Raw genomic sequence first — 18,304 nt, 5'->3', positions numbered from 1 at the left:
CGCCTCCTAAGCGGAATGGAGACGGAACGGAGCCAAACTGATGTATTCTGAGCAGATCCTTATCCATTCAGAATGTATTAGGGCAAAACTGATCCGTTTTGGACCGCTTGTGAGAGCCCTGAATGGATCTCACAAACGGAAAGCCAAAACGCCAGTGTGAAAGTAGCCTTATGTCTGATAGGTGCGGATTCCACCTCTGGGACTTGCACCTATCTTTAGAATGGTGCCAGCAAGGTAAAGAAGAGTGGACCGCGCATGTGCGGCCATCCTCCATTCATTTCTATGGCAGAAGAGGGCAGCAAGAGGGGAAAGGCGCTCATAGGGTGGTATGTACGTTAAAGGAAGGGTCGTTTGGGATGATTAGGCTCACCATGTGTGGTTCTGCGAGTGTAGGCACAACACTAGTGTACATAGGTGATAGTGGGAGGTCGGTGCTGCCAGTGTTGTCTAGTCCTCGCTTGGATGGGTTGCCAGCCCTTGATCGTGCCGAGCATCACTGGAAGCAGGACGCACTTACGATCATTAGCCACCGGTACAAAAGACTTGAAAAAGGAGTATTATCTGCTCCGAAACACATTGTCAACCTTGAATAAAGAGAAGTTTGAATCTAATACTCACCTGGTCGTTCAGTTGCGCCGATATAGTGTCTCCACCAAGGGTGTGGACCTTTACATGGGCTCCATCCCTTCCAATATTACCATTAATTTCTATGGGACTGACGAAAATAGCTGCCCTACACCATGGAGGATACTGAAACGAACCCCCTCAGTGCAAAGACAAAAAACAAAGTCAGCACATCCTAAGGCTACATTCACACGACCGTATGTGTAATGCTGTCCTCAAAACACTGATCCGCAAAAAGTACAGATGACGTCCTTTTGGCATCTGTCTTGCATCTGTTTTATTTATTTTTTGCGGATCCATTGTAACAATGCCTATCCTTGTCTACAAAACAAGAAAAGGACATGCTCTATATTTTTCGCTGGGCTACGGAACAGAAATGCGGGTGCAGACAGCACACGGTGTGCTATCCACATTTTTTGTGACCCGACTGAAATGAATTGTTCTTCATTCAATCCGCCCAAAAAACAGAACGGAAACAAAATGCGTTTATGTGAATGTAGCCTATTAAGCACATAAAATTGCTGAAAATACAAAATGAAACAGAATGTAACAGCAGTGATGGCCAGTTCGCATTGTTCGCCCGCGAACATATGCGGGCTGCCATCTTTTTTCACAAGTCTAGTGAGGCACAGGTAAGCTGTTACCTGTGCCTGTGCACGAGCCGGTCTGAAAACAAATTCGGTCAGCGGGAGCAGGCAGTTCCGAGAACAGCCACCGGGGGCCTTCATCTGGCTGTTCTCGGAACTGCCTGCTCCCGCTGACCACACTTGTTTTCAGACCGGCTTGCACATGGGCACAGGTAAGGGCTTACCTGTGCCTTGCCAGACTTGTGAAAAAGATGGCAGCCCGCATATGTTCGCGGGCGAACAATGCGAACTGGCAATCACAGTGTAACTGCACTCTGCAAACTATATGAATAAACATGAGGTACTCAGCAAATATATTTTGATCAAAATCATTTGTGCCTGTCCACCATGGTAAGGTGACTTCTTTTGGACGGAAACCTATGCTAAATGCTACCATTTTTCTTGCCATCCGGCCTCTAGTGAATTTAGGGAACGCAGGCTCCCTACTCTGTATACTATTTTTCCTGGTGCCAGCTGGCCTCCATTGTATACCGGCAGAGCAGGTTTCAGCTTTAGGACTCATGCACACGACTGTATGTATTTTGCGGTTCGCAAAACACGATTCTGCAAAAAATATGGATGACGACCCTGTGCATTCCGTATTTTGCGGAATGGAACAGCTGGCCCTAAAAGAACAGTACTATTCTTGTCCGTAAGGCGGACAATAATTGGACATGTTCTATTTTTTTGGGCGGAACGGGGATACAGAAATGGAATGCGACTTCCGTTTTTTTTGTTTCTTTTTATGAAATTGAAATGAATGGTTCCACATATGATCTGCAAAAAAACCTACAACGGACACAGAAATAAAATACGTTTGTGTGTATGAGTCCTTATACTTCAGTAATTAAAAACAGCCTGTGGGAAAGGTGGGTTAGTCAGGAGTGCACAAACAAAATGGTAGCATACAGAGTGGGCTCAGTATATATGTGGAGCGTGCCTTCCATAAATTCATTGCAGGGAGGTTGGCCTCAAAATAGAAAGCATTCATAGGTTCCCCTCACCTGGCCAGGGTGGATGGGCAGAAATGGTTTTGAACAAAATATATTTGCTAAGTACCTCACTTACCTTTGCTGAGTACCTGAGGGGTGGGGAGAGGACGCCCTCCTTATGAATACACCAGACTCATAACTATGTGGGTTTTGTATTCTTTCAATGCTTCTTTTAGCTAAACAGCACACCATTTTTGGAGAATGGAGCTGTAGTTAATGTGCTGCCTTTATGTGTATGAAGCAGATGGATCCACTTTGCAATGCATTCTGTGAATTAGGCATTAGGAGCTTTGTGAGTCCAGTTGTGGAAAGGCTCTGCTTGGTGTCTCTGTTTGTGCTATGTAATGTGAGCCATTGTGCTGAAAAAATGGGTGCAAATATAAAACATTGCTAAAATGTCCTAATTGACTTGCATTAGTCCTCCTGATCGTATTTTGGGACCGCCTCTGATCCGCATTTTTGTTTGTTTCATTTCTAAGCATCTGCAAAATGTGGACAGCTCACGGATGTCGACAGTGTGCTGTCCGCAAATTATAGAACATGTCCTATTTTGCGGAGATCAATAGCAATTTCTAGTGAAGGAGTGAGAAATCTGCCGCATGCACACTGACGATATCTGTATTTTGCGGATCAATGGTTTGTGGACCGCAAAACCGATACGGTCATGTGATTGAGGCCTTAAAATGTTTGACATTTGAAGATAATGATACCATAGGTAAAGTCACAGTTTGCACCTATAGAAGTTTTGCAATCCACACTAGCCGTCTGCTTGTGTTGGTTTATGCCTGTGCTCAATTGCTGTTTATTTTCATAACAATGCAGATAAAACAGTGAAGCAAAATGGAGCAATATCTGTCAGCACTTTAGAAAATTGCACAAAGTTCAGCTAAACAGTTGTCTGTTTGGTAGAGAGATCACTGCACACAAGAGCCTATAAAATTCTGCAGGAATGCATATCAACAAAAGCAGGCAGACTGTTTATGGGTAAATATTTACCGGGCCGCAGTAGAAGAAACATGCTCTTCTGGTTTTGAGCTTTTAGGTACCATGAGGAGGCCTCCCAGGTTCACAATGAGCAGGAAAGAGACGCACCATTGCAAATGTTTCTAAAGCATGTTTTGGAAATAGTGGTTGGCCTAGACCCAGACCCACCTAGGAAGACGCATATTGCTGAGTGAGAGCAGATAAAGTTGTCATCTACTCTAGGAAGCTGTGGATGAAATGGAAGTGGACCTCTTGGATGCATAATGATTGTAAAATAACAGAATAAAGCCTTGATCATCTTGCATTCTCGTAGCCAGAATGATGCCATTGATACAGGTGGTTTATGTAGCATATACTGTTGTAATCAATATTTTTCAGCTATTGCAAATTAGGTTTATTAGCTAAAGTAACACATTTTTAGCTGTTCGCAATAAACGTATCAAACAAAAACAATTCAAATAGCTCAACACAAGTGACATAGCAAGTTTTTTCTACATATTTAAAGGGGATATCCAATTCTAAAAATTCCCCCCACAATGCTCGGGCCCTTCCTATCGATCATACTAACCCTTCTCTGCTGCATCTCCTAGTCGTGTGGATCAAAACATCCGGCGATGGGGTGGTGCAGCCAATAGGAGGCCGTGACGGTGACCAGCCTCCCTAGCATCATAGGTGACGTCACCACTTTAACACAAAATGCCACTTTTAATGACTGTAAGGGCTCATGCACACTAACTTTTTTTTTTCCGTACCTGTTCTTTTTTTTTTTGCAGCCTGTATGCGGGACCATTAACTTTAATGGGGCTGCAAAGAAAATGGAAATTACTCAGTGTCCGTATATCCGCGGGGCTGGTCCGCCGATATGACTGTTCTATTAGGGGCCAAACACTTTGTTCTGCAAAATGCAGAATGCACACAGCCAGTATCTGTGTTTTGTGGATCCGCATTTGGCAGTCCGCAAAACAGGCAACGGTCGTGTGCATGAGCCCTAACAGTCTCAGAATTCAACCCCCTGAACAGAATCCCTCATAAGAGCACACATTTACAAACCAGGTGTTGTCTAAAGGAAAAGGATACAAAAAGCATAGCCACTGAATATTCCCAGAGATACATTTGAAAGCCTACACTGGCTGGATGGGACAGAAAGAGAAAGCTATCACCAAGTGCCACCCTATTCTTGAGGAGACAGGTGGTCAAAACCCCTTGACTGACTGCAGGAGACCTGCAGCAGGATTTGGTGGCAGCAGGCACTGAGGTTTTAGTTTTCACAATAAGGGTAGTTTCACACTAGCGTTAAAGTTTTCCTGTATTGAGTTCCGTCATAGGGGCTCAATACCGGAAAAAACCACATCAGTTTTATCCCAATGCATTCTGAATGGAAAGCAATCCGTTCAGTATGCATCAGGATGTCTTCAGTTCAGTCCCTCTTACGGTATTTGGCAGGAGAAAATTCTGCAGTATTTACTCCAGCCAAAATTCCAGAACACTTGCCTGATTGGCATTAATTTACATTGACATGTATTAATACTGGATCTGGTACCAAGTGTTCCAGAAAAACGTATCCGGTTTCCCAGTCTGCGCATGCGCAGACCTTTTAAATCTGTGAAAAAGATAAATACCGGATCCGTTCTTTCAGGATGACACCGGAGAGACAGATACAGTATTGAAATGCATTTGTCAGACGGATCCAGAAACAAATGATATCCATTTATCATACGGATTTCCGGATCTGGCAGACAGTTCAGGCAACTGAACTGCCTGCTGGATTCTTCTAACGCTAGTGTGAAAGTACCCTAAGGCACATACTAAACGTTAAAGGTCTCCATTCCCAGACTTGAAGATTATACACCTCTACTGACCAAAAAGGACAAGGAAATTTGGCTCCATTGTGCTCAAAACCTTATGCCGACTATGGATTTGCGGTATTGTTTGGAGGATGGAGAATAAAGCATACGCAGAAAAGAATACCCTGGGGCTGCTTTGCTTCCTCTGGCACTGAAAACATGCAGCGTATGGGGGGCAAGAATTCCTAGGTGAAAATGTCACGTCTTTTGTGAGGAAGTTGAAGCTTGGGCGTCATTGGACCTTCCAACAGGATAATGATCCCAAGCATACCCCAGAGTCCACCAAGGCTTGGTTTCAGAAGTCCTGAAAGATGTCTGTGAAGGTTCTCATTCATCTAGGTCATAATATATCAGTAGTAATACAGACGTGGACAAAATTGTTGGTACCCTTTGGTCAATGAAAGAAAAAGTCACAATGGTCACAGAAATAACTTTAATCTGACAAAAGTAATAATAAATTAAAATTCTATAAATGTTAACCAATGAAAGTCAGACATTGTTTTTCAACCATGCTTCAACAGAATTATGTAAAAAAATAAACTCATGAAACAGGCATGGACAAAAATGATGGTACCCCTAACTTAATATTTTGTTGCGCAACCTTTTGAGGCAATCACTGCAATCAAACGCTTCCTGTAACTGTCAATGAGACATCTGCACCTCTCAGCAGGTATTTTGGCCCACTCCTCATGAGCAAACTGCTCCAGTTGTGTCCGGTTTGAAGGGTGCCTTTTCCAGACTGCATGTTTCAGCTCCTTCCAAAGATGCTCAATAGGATTGAGGTCAGGGCTCATAGAAGGCCACTTTAGAATAGTCCAATTTTTTCCTCTTAGCCATTCTTGGGTGTTTTTAGCGGTGTGTTTTGGGTCATTGTCCTGTTGCAAGACCCATGACCTGCGACTGAGACCAAGCTTTCTGACACTGGCTAGTACATTTCTCTCTAGAATTCCTTGATAGTCTTGAGATTTCATTGTACCCTGCACAGATTCAAGACACCCTGTGCCAGACGCAGCAAAGCAGCCCCAGAACATAACAGAGCCTCCTCCATGTTTCACAGTAGGGACAGTGTTCTTTTCTTGATATGCTTCATTTTTTCGTCTGTGAACATACAGCTGATGTGCCTTGGCAAAAACTTCGATTTTTGTCTCATCTGTCCACAGGACATTCTCCCAGAAGCTTTGTGGCTTGTCAACATGTAGTTTGGCATATTCCAGTCTTGCTTTTTTATGATTCGTTTTCAACAATGGTGTCCTCCTTGGTCGTCTCCCATGTAGTCCACTTTGGCTCAAACAACGACGGATGGTGCGATCTGACACTGATGTTCCTTGAGCATGAAGTTCACCTTGAATCTCTTTAGAAGTCTTTCTAGGCTCTTTTGTTACCATTCGGATTATCCGTCTCTTAGATTTGTCATCAATTTTCCTCCTGCGGCCACGTCCAGGGAGGTTGGCTACAGTCCCATGGATCTTAAACTTATGAATAATATGTGCAACTGTACTCACAGGAACATCTAGTTGCTTGGAGATGGTCTTATAGCCTTTACCTTTAACATGCTTGTCTATAATTTTCTTTCTGATCTCTTGAGACAGCTCTTTCCTTTGCTTCCTCTGGTCCATGTCGAGTGTGGTACACACCATATCACCAAACAACACAGTGATTACCTGGAGCCATATATATAGGCCCAATGGCTGATTACAAGGTTGTAGACACCTGTGATGCTAATTAGTGGACACACCTTGAATTAACATGTCCCTTTGGTCACATTATGTTCTGTGTTTTCTAGGGGTACCATCATTTTTGTCCATGCCTGTTTCATGAGTTTATTTTTTTACATAATTCTGTTGAAGCATGGTTGAAAAACAATGTCTGACTTTCATTGGTTAACATTTATAGAATTTTAATTTATTATTACTTTTGTCAGATTAAAGTTATTTCTGTGACCATTGTGACTTTTTCTTTCATTGACCAAAGGGTACCAACAATTTTGTCCACGTCTGTAAGTCAGAGCAACTGGACCTATTGGATTATTTTCAAAATGTTTTGCTGGTCACCTCACTGGCCTTCTCAATTAGAATGCCAGAGATTCCTTGTACAAGTGACTCTAATTGAGAAAGCCAGTCAGGAGATTCTGGAGTGGGAAGGTTGTTGCAGCACATAAACCCAAGAATATTATTAAACTGGAGGCTATTACTCATTAGGAATAGGATGGGGTTGAATAATTCTGAAACTGCAGTAGTCATTAAAAATGCCACTTTGTATTGAGTTTGGAGAAACCACTTATTATATTACGAGCCACTTAAATTGTTCTTGTTTGATTGGTTTATTTCAAACAGTTGAAAGTTTGTACATTTGGCTAATAAATCTAATTTGTAGTGGGGAACAATTATTTTGATTATAACTGTAACGACGTACGTACGTATTTTGATAAAATATGTAAACGTGGTCAACATTGGTAGTTTCATTCTGGCTGTCCATGGATATGTATGCACACAGTGGTTTGCCAGAAGATCTGGGTCTCCACTGTCACCTCAGTGTGATGTGCAGGTTGAGCCACAAGTTCGAAGGTAATGTCAAAAAGCTTTGTTGAGGTCAGAAATAAAAGGTGTGTATGACTTAGACTGAGTTCACACTTCTGTTATTTGGTCAGTTATTTCCATCAGGTGTCGTGAGCCAAAACCAGATGCAGGTCAAAAACACAGAACAGGTGCAGATCCTTCCTTACACCTTATCTCTGAGTAGGCCTCACTACTGGTTTTGGCTCTCAATAACTGATGGAAATAACTGATTAACCGTATTAACTATACAACTATGTAATCGGTCATTTAGTGCTATATATTTCTTTGTAAGTTTGTATGTTCTCAAACATCCTCTTTTTAAATTTTGAAGTGCAGACTGTGGTGAGGACAAATGAAACTAGCCTGTTTTAGAAGGTCTCCATCTCATCAATTTTTTTTATGATGAATCTCTTTTTGTATGTTGACAGTATAGCTTACTGTTGGCTTTCAAGGTCTGGTGCACAAAATGCCTATACAAAGTGTAGCTGGACCAGAGTGGAATTTCTAGTAAACAGAACTTTCCTTCCATTCAGGCGCTGCTACCATCGGGTAATATACCCATGACATGACAAACATATTACACAAGTCGAGAGCAAACAATGTATAAAATTCCAGAGTGACAAATTCCTGCAAGGTGTGGCTAGGTATTTTGGTGAAGTCATGTATGTTGGCACCTATTATGTGGGTTTTTTGCATTTACTGAGTAAAAACACCTGCTGGTCTATAAAATGTGCAAAGGAAATATAGGAAAGCCCATAAGCGAGTTCATATCCCTAAACATATATGTTTATACCTACATAAACTGTCTATACACACTGGGGAGATATATCAGTGTTACCGCCCCTAGGTTTAGGATAAGAATTTGTGGCGCGAGCTTGCTGTACCAAATATATGAAGTGTATGCGCCACAATTTTGTTTAGTTTATAACATACTAGATAACTTTTGCACAGACTTTTTGTTTGGTCCTGTTTTGCTCCTTGTTTAGTTCAGTCTTGCACTAAACTTCAAGGTGGTATAAAAACGGGTGTACAATTCTGTTAGTATAAAGCCCTATGGCACATATGGATTTTTGTGGTGCACTGTGTCACATCTTCCCTTCACCACTTTCTATAACAACATCACAAGTATAAACACATATAAAAATCCAAATCCAATCCATTCAAACAATAATATACCGTAATATATTCTCACCACTGTGCCCATGCGCCTATTTTAAATAAACAGAGTTCCTAACAAAGGAGGCGGCACTATGCTCCATGCCTGTGGTTTGATATCTACACGACATCTAACATTTATAGTAAATTTATGTGATGAAAATAACACTGCCAAAACTAAAATTTTGTAATTTTCTTGTTTCTCCCCCCCATGTATAGCTTCCTTACGTGGATTCCAGAGCTGTTCATCTTGCTTTTGTCTTTCTTCGTGGACTGATTACATTGATGGCTTGTAACAGTGCGTGTGGCTACCCCTTTGACATGATGACATTGATGCCGTGGAACACATTTGACGGGAAGCTCTTTCATCAGAAGTACCTGTTGTGTCATGAACATAGACCTGTGGATGTGATCTTGGAGAAAAGAGTGAGCAAATATGTGTGATTATTTAATGCTAGCTTTGCAAGACAGATAATTGCTGGGTATTAACATACTGGGGCAGAAGGTATTTGTGATTCACCGGCCGTTCGGATGCTTTGGGTGAATACATTTGCCATGTTTGATATTTACTTTTCACAAGTAGGTTTATTATGTTGTAAATGGAGATGTGGATTCTCTAAGCCACCACTGGCTTGGTGTTGGTTAGGCTGTGGTGCGGAGTCTATGGAATTTGCACAGTCCCCCCAAAAGGGATGTTTTAACCAGAGGAGGCATACAATTGCCTGGCAACTGGATGCAGCTATATGCTGGAGCCAGGTCACTTGCTAGGACTTATCGCTGGAGACGCGTGAAGTGAGTAACAATTATACGGCTGTATTCTGTGGACTGGTGAATCCGAAAAAAATATTTTCTCTTCGCTCATGAGCTACCCTGTCAGGGCCTGTGCTTCCATAGTAAGCTGATTATGGCTTATAGCTGCTTTTATGCTTTTTGTGGTGAGTCTAATGTCTGTAACCTTGAAATTAGGTAAGTTTACTGTAGATTTTCACTTTATGCAGTAGTCAAATTCTTAATGTTTCTTTATTTGGTTGATTATGTGCTGGTTTTTGAGAGCGAAATGAGGATGCCTTTGTGTGACTTTTCTGGTACTATATTTAAAGGTGTCTCATAATGTCTACCTCTACATCTCTGGCTTAGGCAAGTCTTAATCAGGTCTCAGACCCAGCTTCAGAAGTTGGGAGCTAGCAATGACCTGTTGTAGCACCATATATTATATTATGTTTTACTACTTTTCAATGGAAATTTACCACACAGTGCACCAAGTGGTTTAATTAGTGAGTATGGTCTCAAGCAACTTTCCTCACCAATAAAAGCTGATCATGGGTGGTAAGAAAAGACAAACCCACAATGATCATTTTAATGCTAGACTAGCTCCTTTTTCAGAAGGGGGTTGTTTATGAGAGAACCCCTTTAAACTTTCTGTGGTAGCTACATTGACAACAAGGAGTAGACATTGGTGACTTGCAGAAAGTGCGTATGAATAGTTTACAGGGTATGGGTAGGTTTACTACCTACTGCTTATAAATCATTTCCCAGAGAAGAGGTTCTCAAAACCTGTTTTATCAGGACCATTTGTTAGGAGGGGCCTCTGTTTAATCCCTGGAACAGACATGCTTTTTTTCTTGAGTACATTTTAAATTTCAGATAAATGTACAGAAGATGTGTTTAGTGTTTGTACTGCAAACAAAGCATATGCCTGAGGGCGCCATTATATATGCCTGGTATGCACTGAAAGGAATCCACTTTTATAATTCCATATTTCGCATGGTCCTCATTGCTGAGACCAGGCTATTCCTAAAGAGATAGATAGCGAAGGACAATGTGGACATGACTATAATTAGTTCTGTACATGGTTTATAGCCCTGTTGTTACTGTACATAGAACCATATATTTTTATGATTGAATTTCTATTGGTGAATATTCAACATAAATATCTTACATAACAAACATACCCTGCAAGAACAATGTAGAGCATAAACAAGTCATTAAAGATACTGTACAACCGGCCTGAATGTGTGCACATTAAACTTTGTGTAGTGTTGTATCAACAGTGCGGGGTGAGCTGTGTTACATAGAAAAATTCTCTACTCATAAGAATTGGAAGCTCGTACAGTTTTTGGGGGTGTACAGATATTCAGTACTACCATCACTCCTGTTCAAGTGGTACTGAAATATGAGAATGTAGTCAAATTAATTGTTAAAAGCTATGTACACCTTTGCCCCCTATCTATAATGAAGCAAGTCTGCAAATGGTCCGGATCAAAGGTTTTCAATTGTGTTACTGCAGTAATATACAATAAGCCCTGATCTTTACAAACATGGTCTCTTCCATCTTTCCCTACTTCTTACTAATCTACCAAATACACTGACCAAAAATATAAACACAACACTTTCAGTTTTGCTCCTATTTTGCATGAGCTGAACTCAAAGATCTGAAACATTTTCTACATACACAAAAGACCCATTACTCTCAAGTATTGTTCACAAATCTGTCTAAATCTGTGTTAGTGACCACTTCCCCTTTGCTGAGATAATGCATCCCACCTCACAGGTGTGGCATATCAAGGTGCTGATCAGACAGCCTGAATATTGCACACGTTGACGTTTGGCTCAGTTTCATCAGACGGACAACAAAACGCTGCAATCAGAGATTTGGTGTCCGCCTCCAAAGCGGAATGGAGATGGAACGGAGGCAAACTGATACATTCTGAGCGGATCCTTATCCATTCAGAATGCATTAAGGGCAAATCTGATCCATTTTGGACCGCTTGTGAGATCCCTGAATGGATCTCACAAACGGAAACCAAAACGCCAGTGTGAAAGTAGCCTTAAACAACAAATACTAATGAGCACTTCCATTATGGAAGTGCTCACTAGTACACAGTAGGACTGAGAAGTGGTGAATACAGCGTCCATGGCGCTGGCTTTGCTCACCGCTCCCTGGTCTTCTGCTGATGCTGTGCTCTGCTGTGTCCTGACTGGGTACAGCATCAGGACGTAGAGCACTATGACCTGACACTGTGCAACGTCAGGTCACAGTGTAGTGCCAAAGGAAGATCATGCTAGATCTCCCACGTGGCAGCACCATCCAGAGTAGGAGAGGTAAGTTCTTTTATTTATTGTTTGATCTAAGTTCTGATTAACATTGGGGGGGGGGGGGGGGTCTAGTCTTAGGTCTCTTTAAAATGCAGATTACCTAAATGGACGTGATTATATGTTAATCACAAAATTGCCATATTAAGCAGATCAGACTTTATATGAACTGAAACATTGGCCCACATGTGAGTGCACCTAGATTTTGCCATAAATTGTTTAAAGAGAGATTTTCCTCAGATACGAGGAGCTCTACAATTTTACAAACAGATGTTGTTTAGGCTGCAGTCAGAAAGCTTTTTCTGCCACATGTTTAGTGTGTATGCCAGGAAAGCTCCTAACATACTAAACATAGGGATCCATTAGTCAGGGGGAGGCCAGAAGAGTATCATTTCATACATTGGTATACAGTAAAAATAAATAAATGTTAACTTGGATACTACTGTGTGGCAAAAAAATGCGCACAATATATTTTATTTTTATTTTTTAAACCTTTTACTAGATTTTCACAATAGACATTTTACATCAAAGTAATATACAGATTAGTACAAAATTCTGTCAAAGATAAAAACAGAACACAGCACTACACTCCCACCGACCCTCCATCCACAAGGTTCATTTTGCTGAATGTGGAGCTACCGTGTACAGAGAAGTGAACTTGTATTACTTTGCATTGAATCTTTTGTGCTTATGTATACATGCGTACATCATGCATTTTGTAAACAACCCAAGGATCTGCAACCAAATACCATGTGCCAGTATTTAGGTGTAAGCGCATGTTCCCATTGGATATAAGGGTTTACAAATACTCATCACATTCAAGAGATGACATCTACCTAGTACTGATATGGGTAAATACCCCCATTTGTTTTGAACCAGGGGGTTCTCTTTTTATTTCCAGACTATCGTATATACTCAACATTGCTTGGGTGTAAGTCTATATAAATATTTTCTAATTTTATTTCTTACCTAGAAATATTGATTGCTCTCGTTGGCCCAATTAGAGAGGTAAAGAAAACATCCCAAAATGTTTTAAATAGTTTTTTCTTTTTTTTTTCTTTAAAGTCCCCCATACACATTAGTTAGTATATTGTTGGCCAAATCCACTGTTCTCGGGGGGTTGGGCCTGTCAGTGTCCCTTTAATGTGCATAAAAGATTGAGCAAAATGAATATTTTTGCCTGATCATTTCAGTCTCCTAGGTGATAAGCCGCCACCAAAAGTCTCTGGCAACAGCTTTCTCCCCTGCCCATTACATGCACATACACATTTGCCCAAGCTGGAGTAAGCTTGGAGGAAGTCGGGCGACAAATCTCATCATTCAGCCAACAGCTATTGAATATGTAACACTTTTATCATGCCTGCAAACTTTGCAAAATCCATTACTGCCCAAAGTGCCCATTCACAGAGGAAACCTCTTTGCACCTGTTTTGGGAGTGACCTTTGCATAGAGTCTGTTGGATTTTATATGTCCCCTGCATTTCAGTCTGCCTTCCAGCTCCCTGCATGTGCTGGCTAAAAAGCTGTTTGTTGACCGCAGCAACCAATCGCAGTACAGCTTTTATTTTTGCCCATATCAATCAACCACAGCAAAGGGTTTTTTTCGCTACAGCACTTGTTACAATACTGTAGATCTGTGTTTACCAACCTCTCCAGCGGTTGTAAAACTATAACTCTCATCATGCTTTTACGGCCTGCAGCCATCAGGGCGTGATGGGGGTTGTAGTTTTGCAATAGCTGGAGACCTCCGGCAGCAGCCAATCAGTGACCTGAGAGGTACACCGAAGAGGCCAGTGATTGACTGCAGCAGTCATATGTTCTCAACTTGATGTTACCGCTGCAGCTGGGTAAACTGAGCCCAGTCAGGAAAACCGGAGCAGCGACGCAAGGTCCGCCAGGTGAATACTTACTGGTTCTTTACTGTAGGCTGATCCCTAATAAATCTGCCCCTGCATATTCTTCACAGCTGGTATCCCATTTAGTACAGAATCACTTTATTAATAGGATTGATATTTGTTCTGTATGACAAGAAGTGAATTTGCCATGTTGTGGATGTATTATGTTGTGCAGATTTATCTGTTCTTATTTTCCTGCAAAGTAGGGGAGGTTGAGTGACACATAAAAGTATTGCATTTTCTGCTTTTCATTGACAGGACCTGGTTTGGACTCGGCCTCTCTGTTTACCTGTTTTCACGTTAATTTTATCCACAGCCACTCAAAAATCCTGAACAATGTAAAACATATTTTAAGCATGTAGGAATGGGAGTTTGTCTTTCTTGGCTATGATTGGTTCTGCATTCCTAAGGCACCTGTGCAAATACATCTCTACATGGCACTATGATTAATGGTTTATCATCACAAAGCATGTCCACCTTTCTGCAGTGGCCCAATACAGGATCTTGTATGTACTTCTGAAGACCATTCTTGGTGCCTGTGTGTCAGATACTGATAGACATGCAAAAGAGTAGACAGAGGCATATGGAACCCTGAGTAAGGAAGGCCTTTCAAGTGTTAATCAGGAGCCAAAACAGTAAAGACAGTAATAGGTAAAAGCTATGATCGGCACCAGATCGGCCCATTATCTCATTCTTTCATCCCCTAATTCTCCCCGACTGCCCTTCTTTCCATTTCTCATCCATCTCTCTTTCTTAATTCTTGGCCCTTTGTACATTTTCCATATACAATTTCCATCTGTGTAAAATCTCTTTTACTGTTTAGCTTCCTTATCCATGTCCGTTGGTACCGGTATATTGCTTATTGCAAAACATGTGTTTAAACCTATTATTGATACCTTAGAATGATATAATGGGAACCCATTTATCACTAGACTTCCATATAATAGAACAAAATATATACATGTGTATGTGTGTGCCTACTCAGTTCAGGAAATCTTTGAAATGCAATGACTTGTGCTTTTCAAGTAAATAATAAATGTAGTAGTCCATGATATAGTCATGGGACACATAGCTGACCTGCGTTACACACCTTTAAAACCTTTTGTTTAAAAAAATAGATACTTCTAGCAGCCAAGAGCTGCATCCCAAAGAACCCATACACAAGCGCACTTGTTGGGAGGCCATTTATATTATAGAATGCTCTGTATGGTCGGTGTAATTTACTTATTTGTTTGCTTTCAAATATGCAATTGGGTAATCCATATAATATGTTATTGGGGTGGCTCACCAAAGAGGTACATGGGTACTTGATTACAAGTGCAAAGAAAAGGGGGGCCTCACGCTGAAAAATATAGAATAGTAACTTTGGTGTTATAGTATACTAATTCATAAACAATATATATATATATACTAGCTGAAGGACCCGGCTTCAGCTAGTATAACAGTGACATTTACAGCACCCCTCCCCCTTAACAGTGACCTCCACAGCCCCCCACCCCTTAACACTGCCCCATTCCTTAAAATTGGACCTCCACAGTAGCCCACCTCCTTAACTTTGACCTTTACAGCAGCCTTCCCCTTTAACAGTGAGTTTCACAGCACACCACCCCCTTGACAGTGACCTCCACAGGGGCCCGTCCCCTTAAGGCCTCTTTCACACGGGCATCAGTTTTTTTGCCCGGATAAGAGGCGGGTGCGTTGCGGGAAAATGCGCGATTTTTCCGTGCGAGTGCAAAACATTGTAATGCGTTTTGCACTCGCGTGAGAAGTTCGGGGCTTGGGATTGATGTTCTGTAGATTGTATTATTTTCCCTTATAACATGGTTATAAGGGAAAATAATAGCATTCTGAATACAGAATGCATAGTAAAACAGCGCTGGAGGGGTTAAAAAATAAAATAAAAATTTAACTCACCTTAGTCCACTTGATTTACCATGGTGAATCACCATGGTAAAAGATCATGTGATGACCGGAGTGACGTCATCAAAGGTCCTTTACCTCTATTTAATGCTCACCACAGGTCCTAGTCAACAAAGGAGACACAAGGAGATGCCGGGCTTCGCGATCAAGTGGACTAAGGTGAGTTAAATTATTTTTTCTTTTATTTTTAACCCCTCCAGCGCTGTTTTACTATGCATTCTGTATTCAGAATGCTATTATTTTCCCTTATAACCATGTTATAAGGGAAAATAATACAGTGAATAGACTGTCACCTAGCAACCATGCGTGAAAATCGCACCGCATCCGCACTTGCTTGTGGATGCTATGCGATTTTCATGCACCCCATTCACTTCTATGGGGCCTGCATCACGTGAAAATCGCACAATATAGAGCATGCTGCGATTTTCACTCAATGCACAAGTGATGTGTGAAAATCAACGCTCATGTGCACAGCCCCATAGAAATGAATGGGTCAGGATTCAGTGCGGGTGCAATACGTTCACCGCACGCATCGCACCCGCACGGAAAACTCGCCCGTGTGAAAGGGGCCTAACAGTGGCCTTTACAGCAATCTGCCCCTTAACACTAAGGCTACTTTCACACTTGCGTTCGGGGCTCCGCTTGTGAGTTCCGTTTGAAGGCTCTCACAAGCGGCCCCGTCCAGCCCTAATGCATTCTGAGTGGATGCGGATCCGCTCAGAATGCATCAGTCTGGCACAGTTTGTCCTCCGCTCCGCTCAGCAGGTGGACACCCGAACGCTGCTTGCAGCGTTTGGATGTCCGCCTGGCCGTGCGGAGGCAAACGGATCCGTCCAGACTTACAATGTAAGTCAATGGGGACGTATCCGTTTGAAGTTGACACACTATGGCTCAATTTTCAAACGGATCCGTCCCCCATTGACTTTTAATGTAAAGTCAAAACGGATCCGTTTGCACTATCATGAACAAAAAAAAAATATATATATTTTTTGGGTTCTTTTTTGTTCATGGTAATGCAAACAGATCCGTTCTGAACGGATCTAAGCGTTTGCATTATAGGTGCGGATCCGTCTGTGCAGATACCAGACGGATCCGCACCTAAACGCAGGTGTGAAAGTAGCCCAACCTCCATAGAGGACTATCCCCTTAACTGTTGGCCAGAGGTCCAGTTTAAGGCCGGGCAGTCTGGCTTTCAGACTCCCTGTCCTCCGTCTGGCGCAGGGTCTGGATGGACACAAGGATATCCTTTTGAACAGCTCATTCTCATTGTGCTGTCTGAGTGTGAGCTGCAGGAAGAAAGTCACCGCCCCTCCCACCCCTGCAGCTGACAGAAGTTGACTTTTAACTTCATTTTTTTTAATCCCTGTCTGGCTGAGTAGTGGAAGGGGGCGTGGCCAGCCAGATCAGGGCGTGGCTTAGTGGGACCTAGAAGTTGATTTTTAACTTAATTTTTTTCAATCCCTGTCGGCTGAGGAGTGGGAGGGGGTGTGGCCTACTAGGATCAGGGGCGTGTCCTTTTTAACAGCTCACTCTAAGACAGCAGCATTGTGCTGTCTGAGTGTGAGCCAGGGGAGGGCTGGCAGCCTCAGTCCTGGGGGGAAAATCCAGTCAAGTGGCCCATTTTTATTTTGCAGACTTTTATTTTAATTTATTTTATTTTATACAGGAACACATTCCCCCCAATGTGGCACGTGTAGCGCTGCACCAATTCTTTTGCCCGCCCATTTCTAAAAGTCCTGTAGGAATGGAAAAACACAGAGCGCATAGTGCCCCGTGCATTTTTAGCCCCGCTTGTTATTAAAAGCTCCTCCTACATATAATAGGCCACTCCCAACAAACACTGTATAGCTGAAATTCTATTGTTGAGTCTCTACACATCATACCGAGAGGGGAGGGCGTGTCCTGGCTGCACTGCCTGCTTCACATTATACAATAAACAACAGCAGGCTACAGCCAGGAAGCTCCTCCGCTCTCCCCCTTCCCCAGGACCTGCTCAAGGCTTGTGGTTCCCCCCACCATCTGCCACCCGCCCGTGGCCCTACTGCCCACTTTGGCCGGCCTCACCCAGCTCTGAATCCTCCTTCTGAAAATGGCAGGGGGAGGAGACGGAGCATCTCCTCCTACGTAGCGCGCCGCCACATACCTCTTACATCCAGTGATGTCACCTTTGTTGTAGATGTTCTCTTTCTTTATCTTCTCCATTCAGACCAGACCGCCATGATGATTTTTCAGCCATCTCCTGTCTCTGCAGAGATTGACAAACACACATTAGTTTCTGGACACCGTTTTCTGCCACCCCCAATACTATACTGCAGAAACAGTCCCCCTGGAAATACTACTGCCACACAGATAGTGCCCCCTTCAACAATTATTGGCACACACTGCTCTAAAAAATAACTGCACCCAGACACTAATAGTATAAAGATAATGTCCCCCAAAAATAATTGTGCTAAGCTGATACTGTGCCAGGGTGCCCCCCAAAGTAACAGTGCTCCCCCAAATCCCACCAATTGAAATAATTCTCTGCCAGAGCACACTTAGTAGTAATAATGCCCCTATAGTGTCCATACTAGTAATCATGTTCCTCATAGCCCCCCAGTAGTAGTAAAGCTCCACA

At 42.3% G+C, this 18,304-nt stretch overlaps 1 protein-coding gene across 1 annotated transcript in view; it reads left to right on the top strand.

Moving 5' to 3' along the window:
- The window catches only part of FAM120B (family with sequence similarity 120B), a 133,689-nt gene that overhangs the window by 79,269 nt on the left and 36,116 nt on the right, over positions 1-18,304 (top strand). Inside the window, exon 7 of the mRNA XM_044290210.1 lies at positions 9,000-9,206. Coding sequence (XP_044146145.1) covers positions 9,000-9,206 — 207 coding nt within the window. The remainder of the gene's footprint in view (positions 1-8,999; positions 9,207-18,304) is intronic.

This window comes from Bufo gargarizans, chromosome 4, assembly GCF_014858855.1.
Source record: "Bufo gargarizans isolate SCDJY-AF-19 chromosome 4, ASM1485885v1, whole genome shotgun sequence".
NCBI lineage: Eukaryota > Metazoa > Chordata > Amphibia > Anura > Bufonidae > Bufo > Bufo gargarizans.
This window is presented reverse-complemented; position numbering and strand designations above follow the sequence as displayed.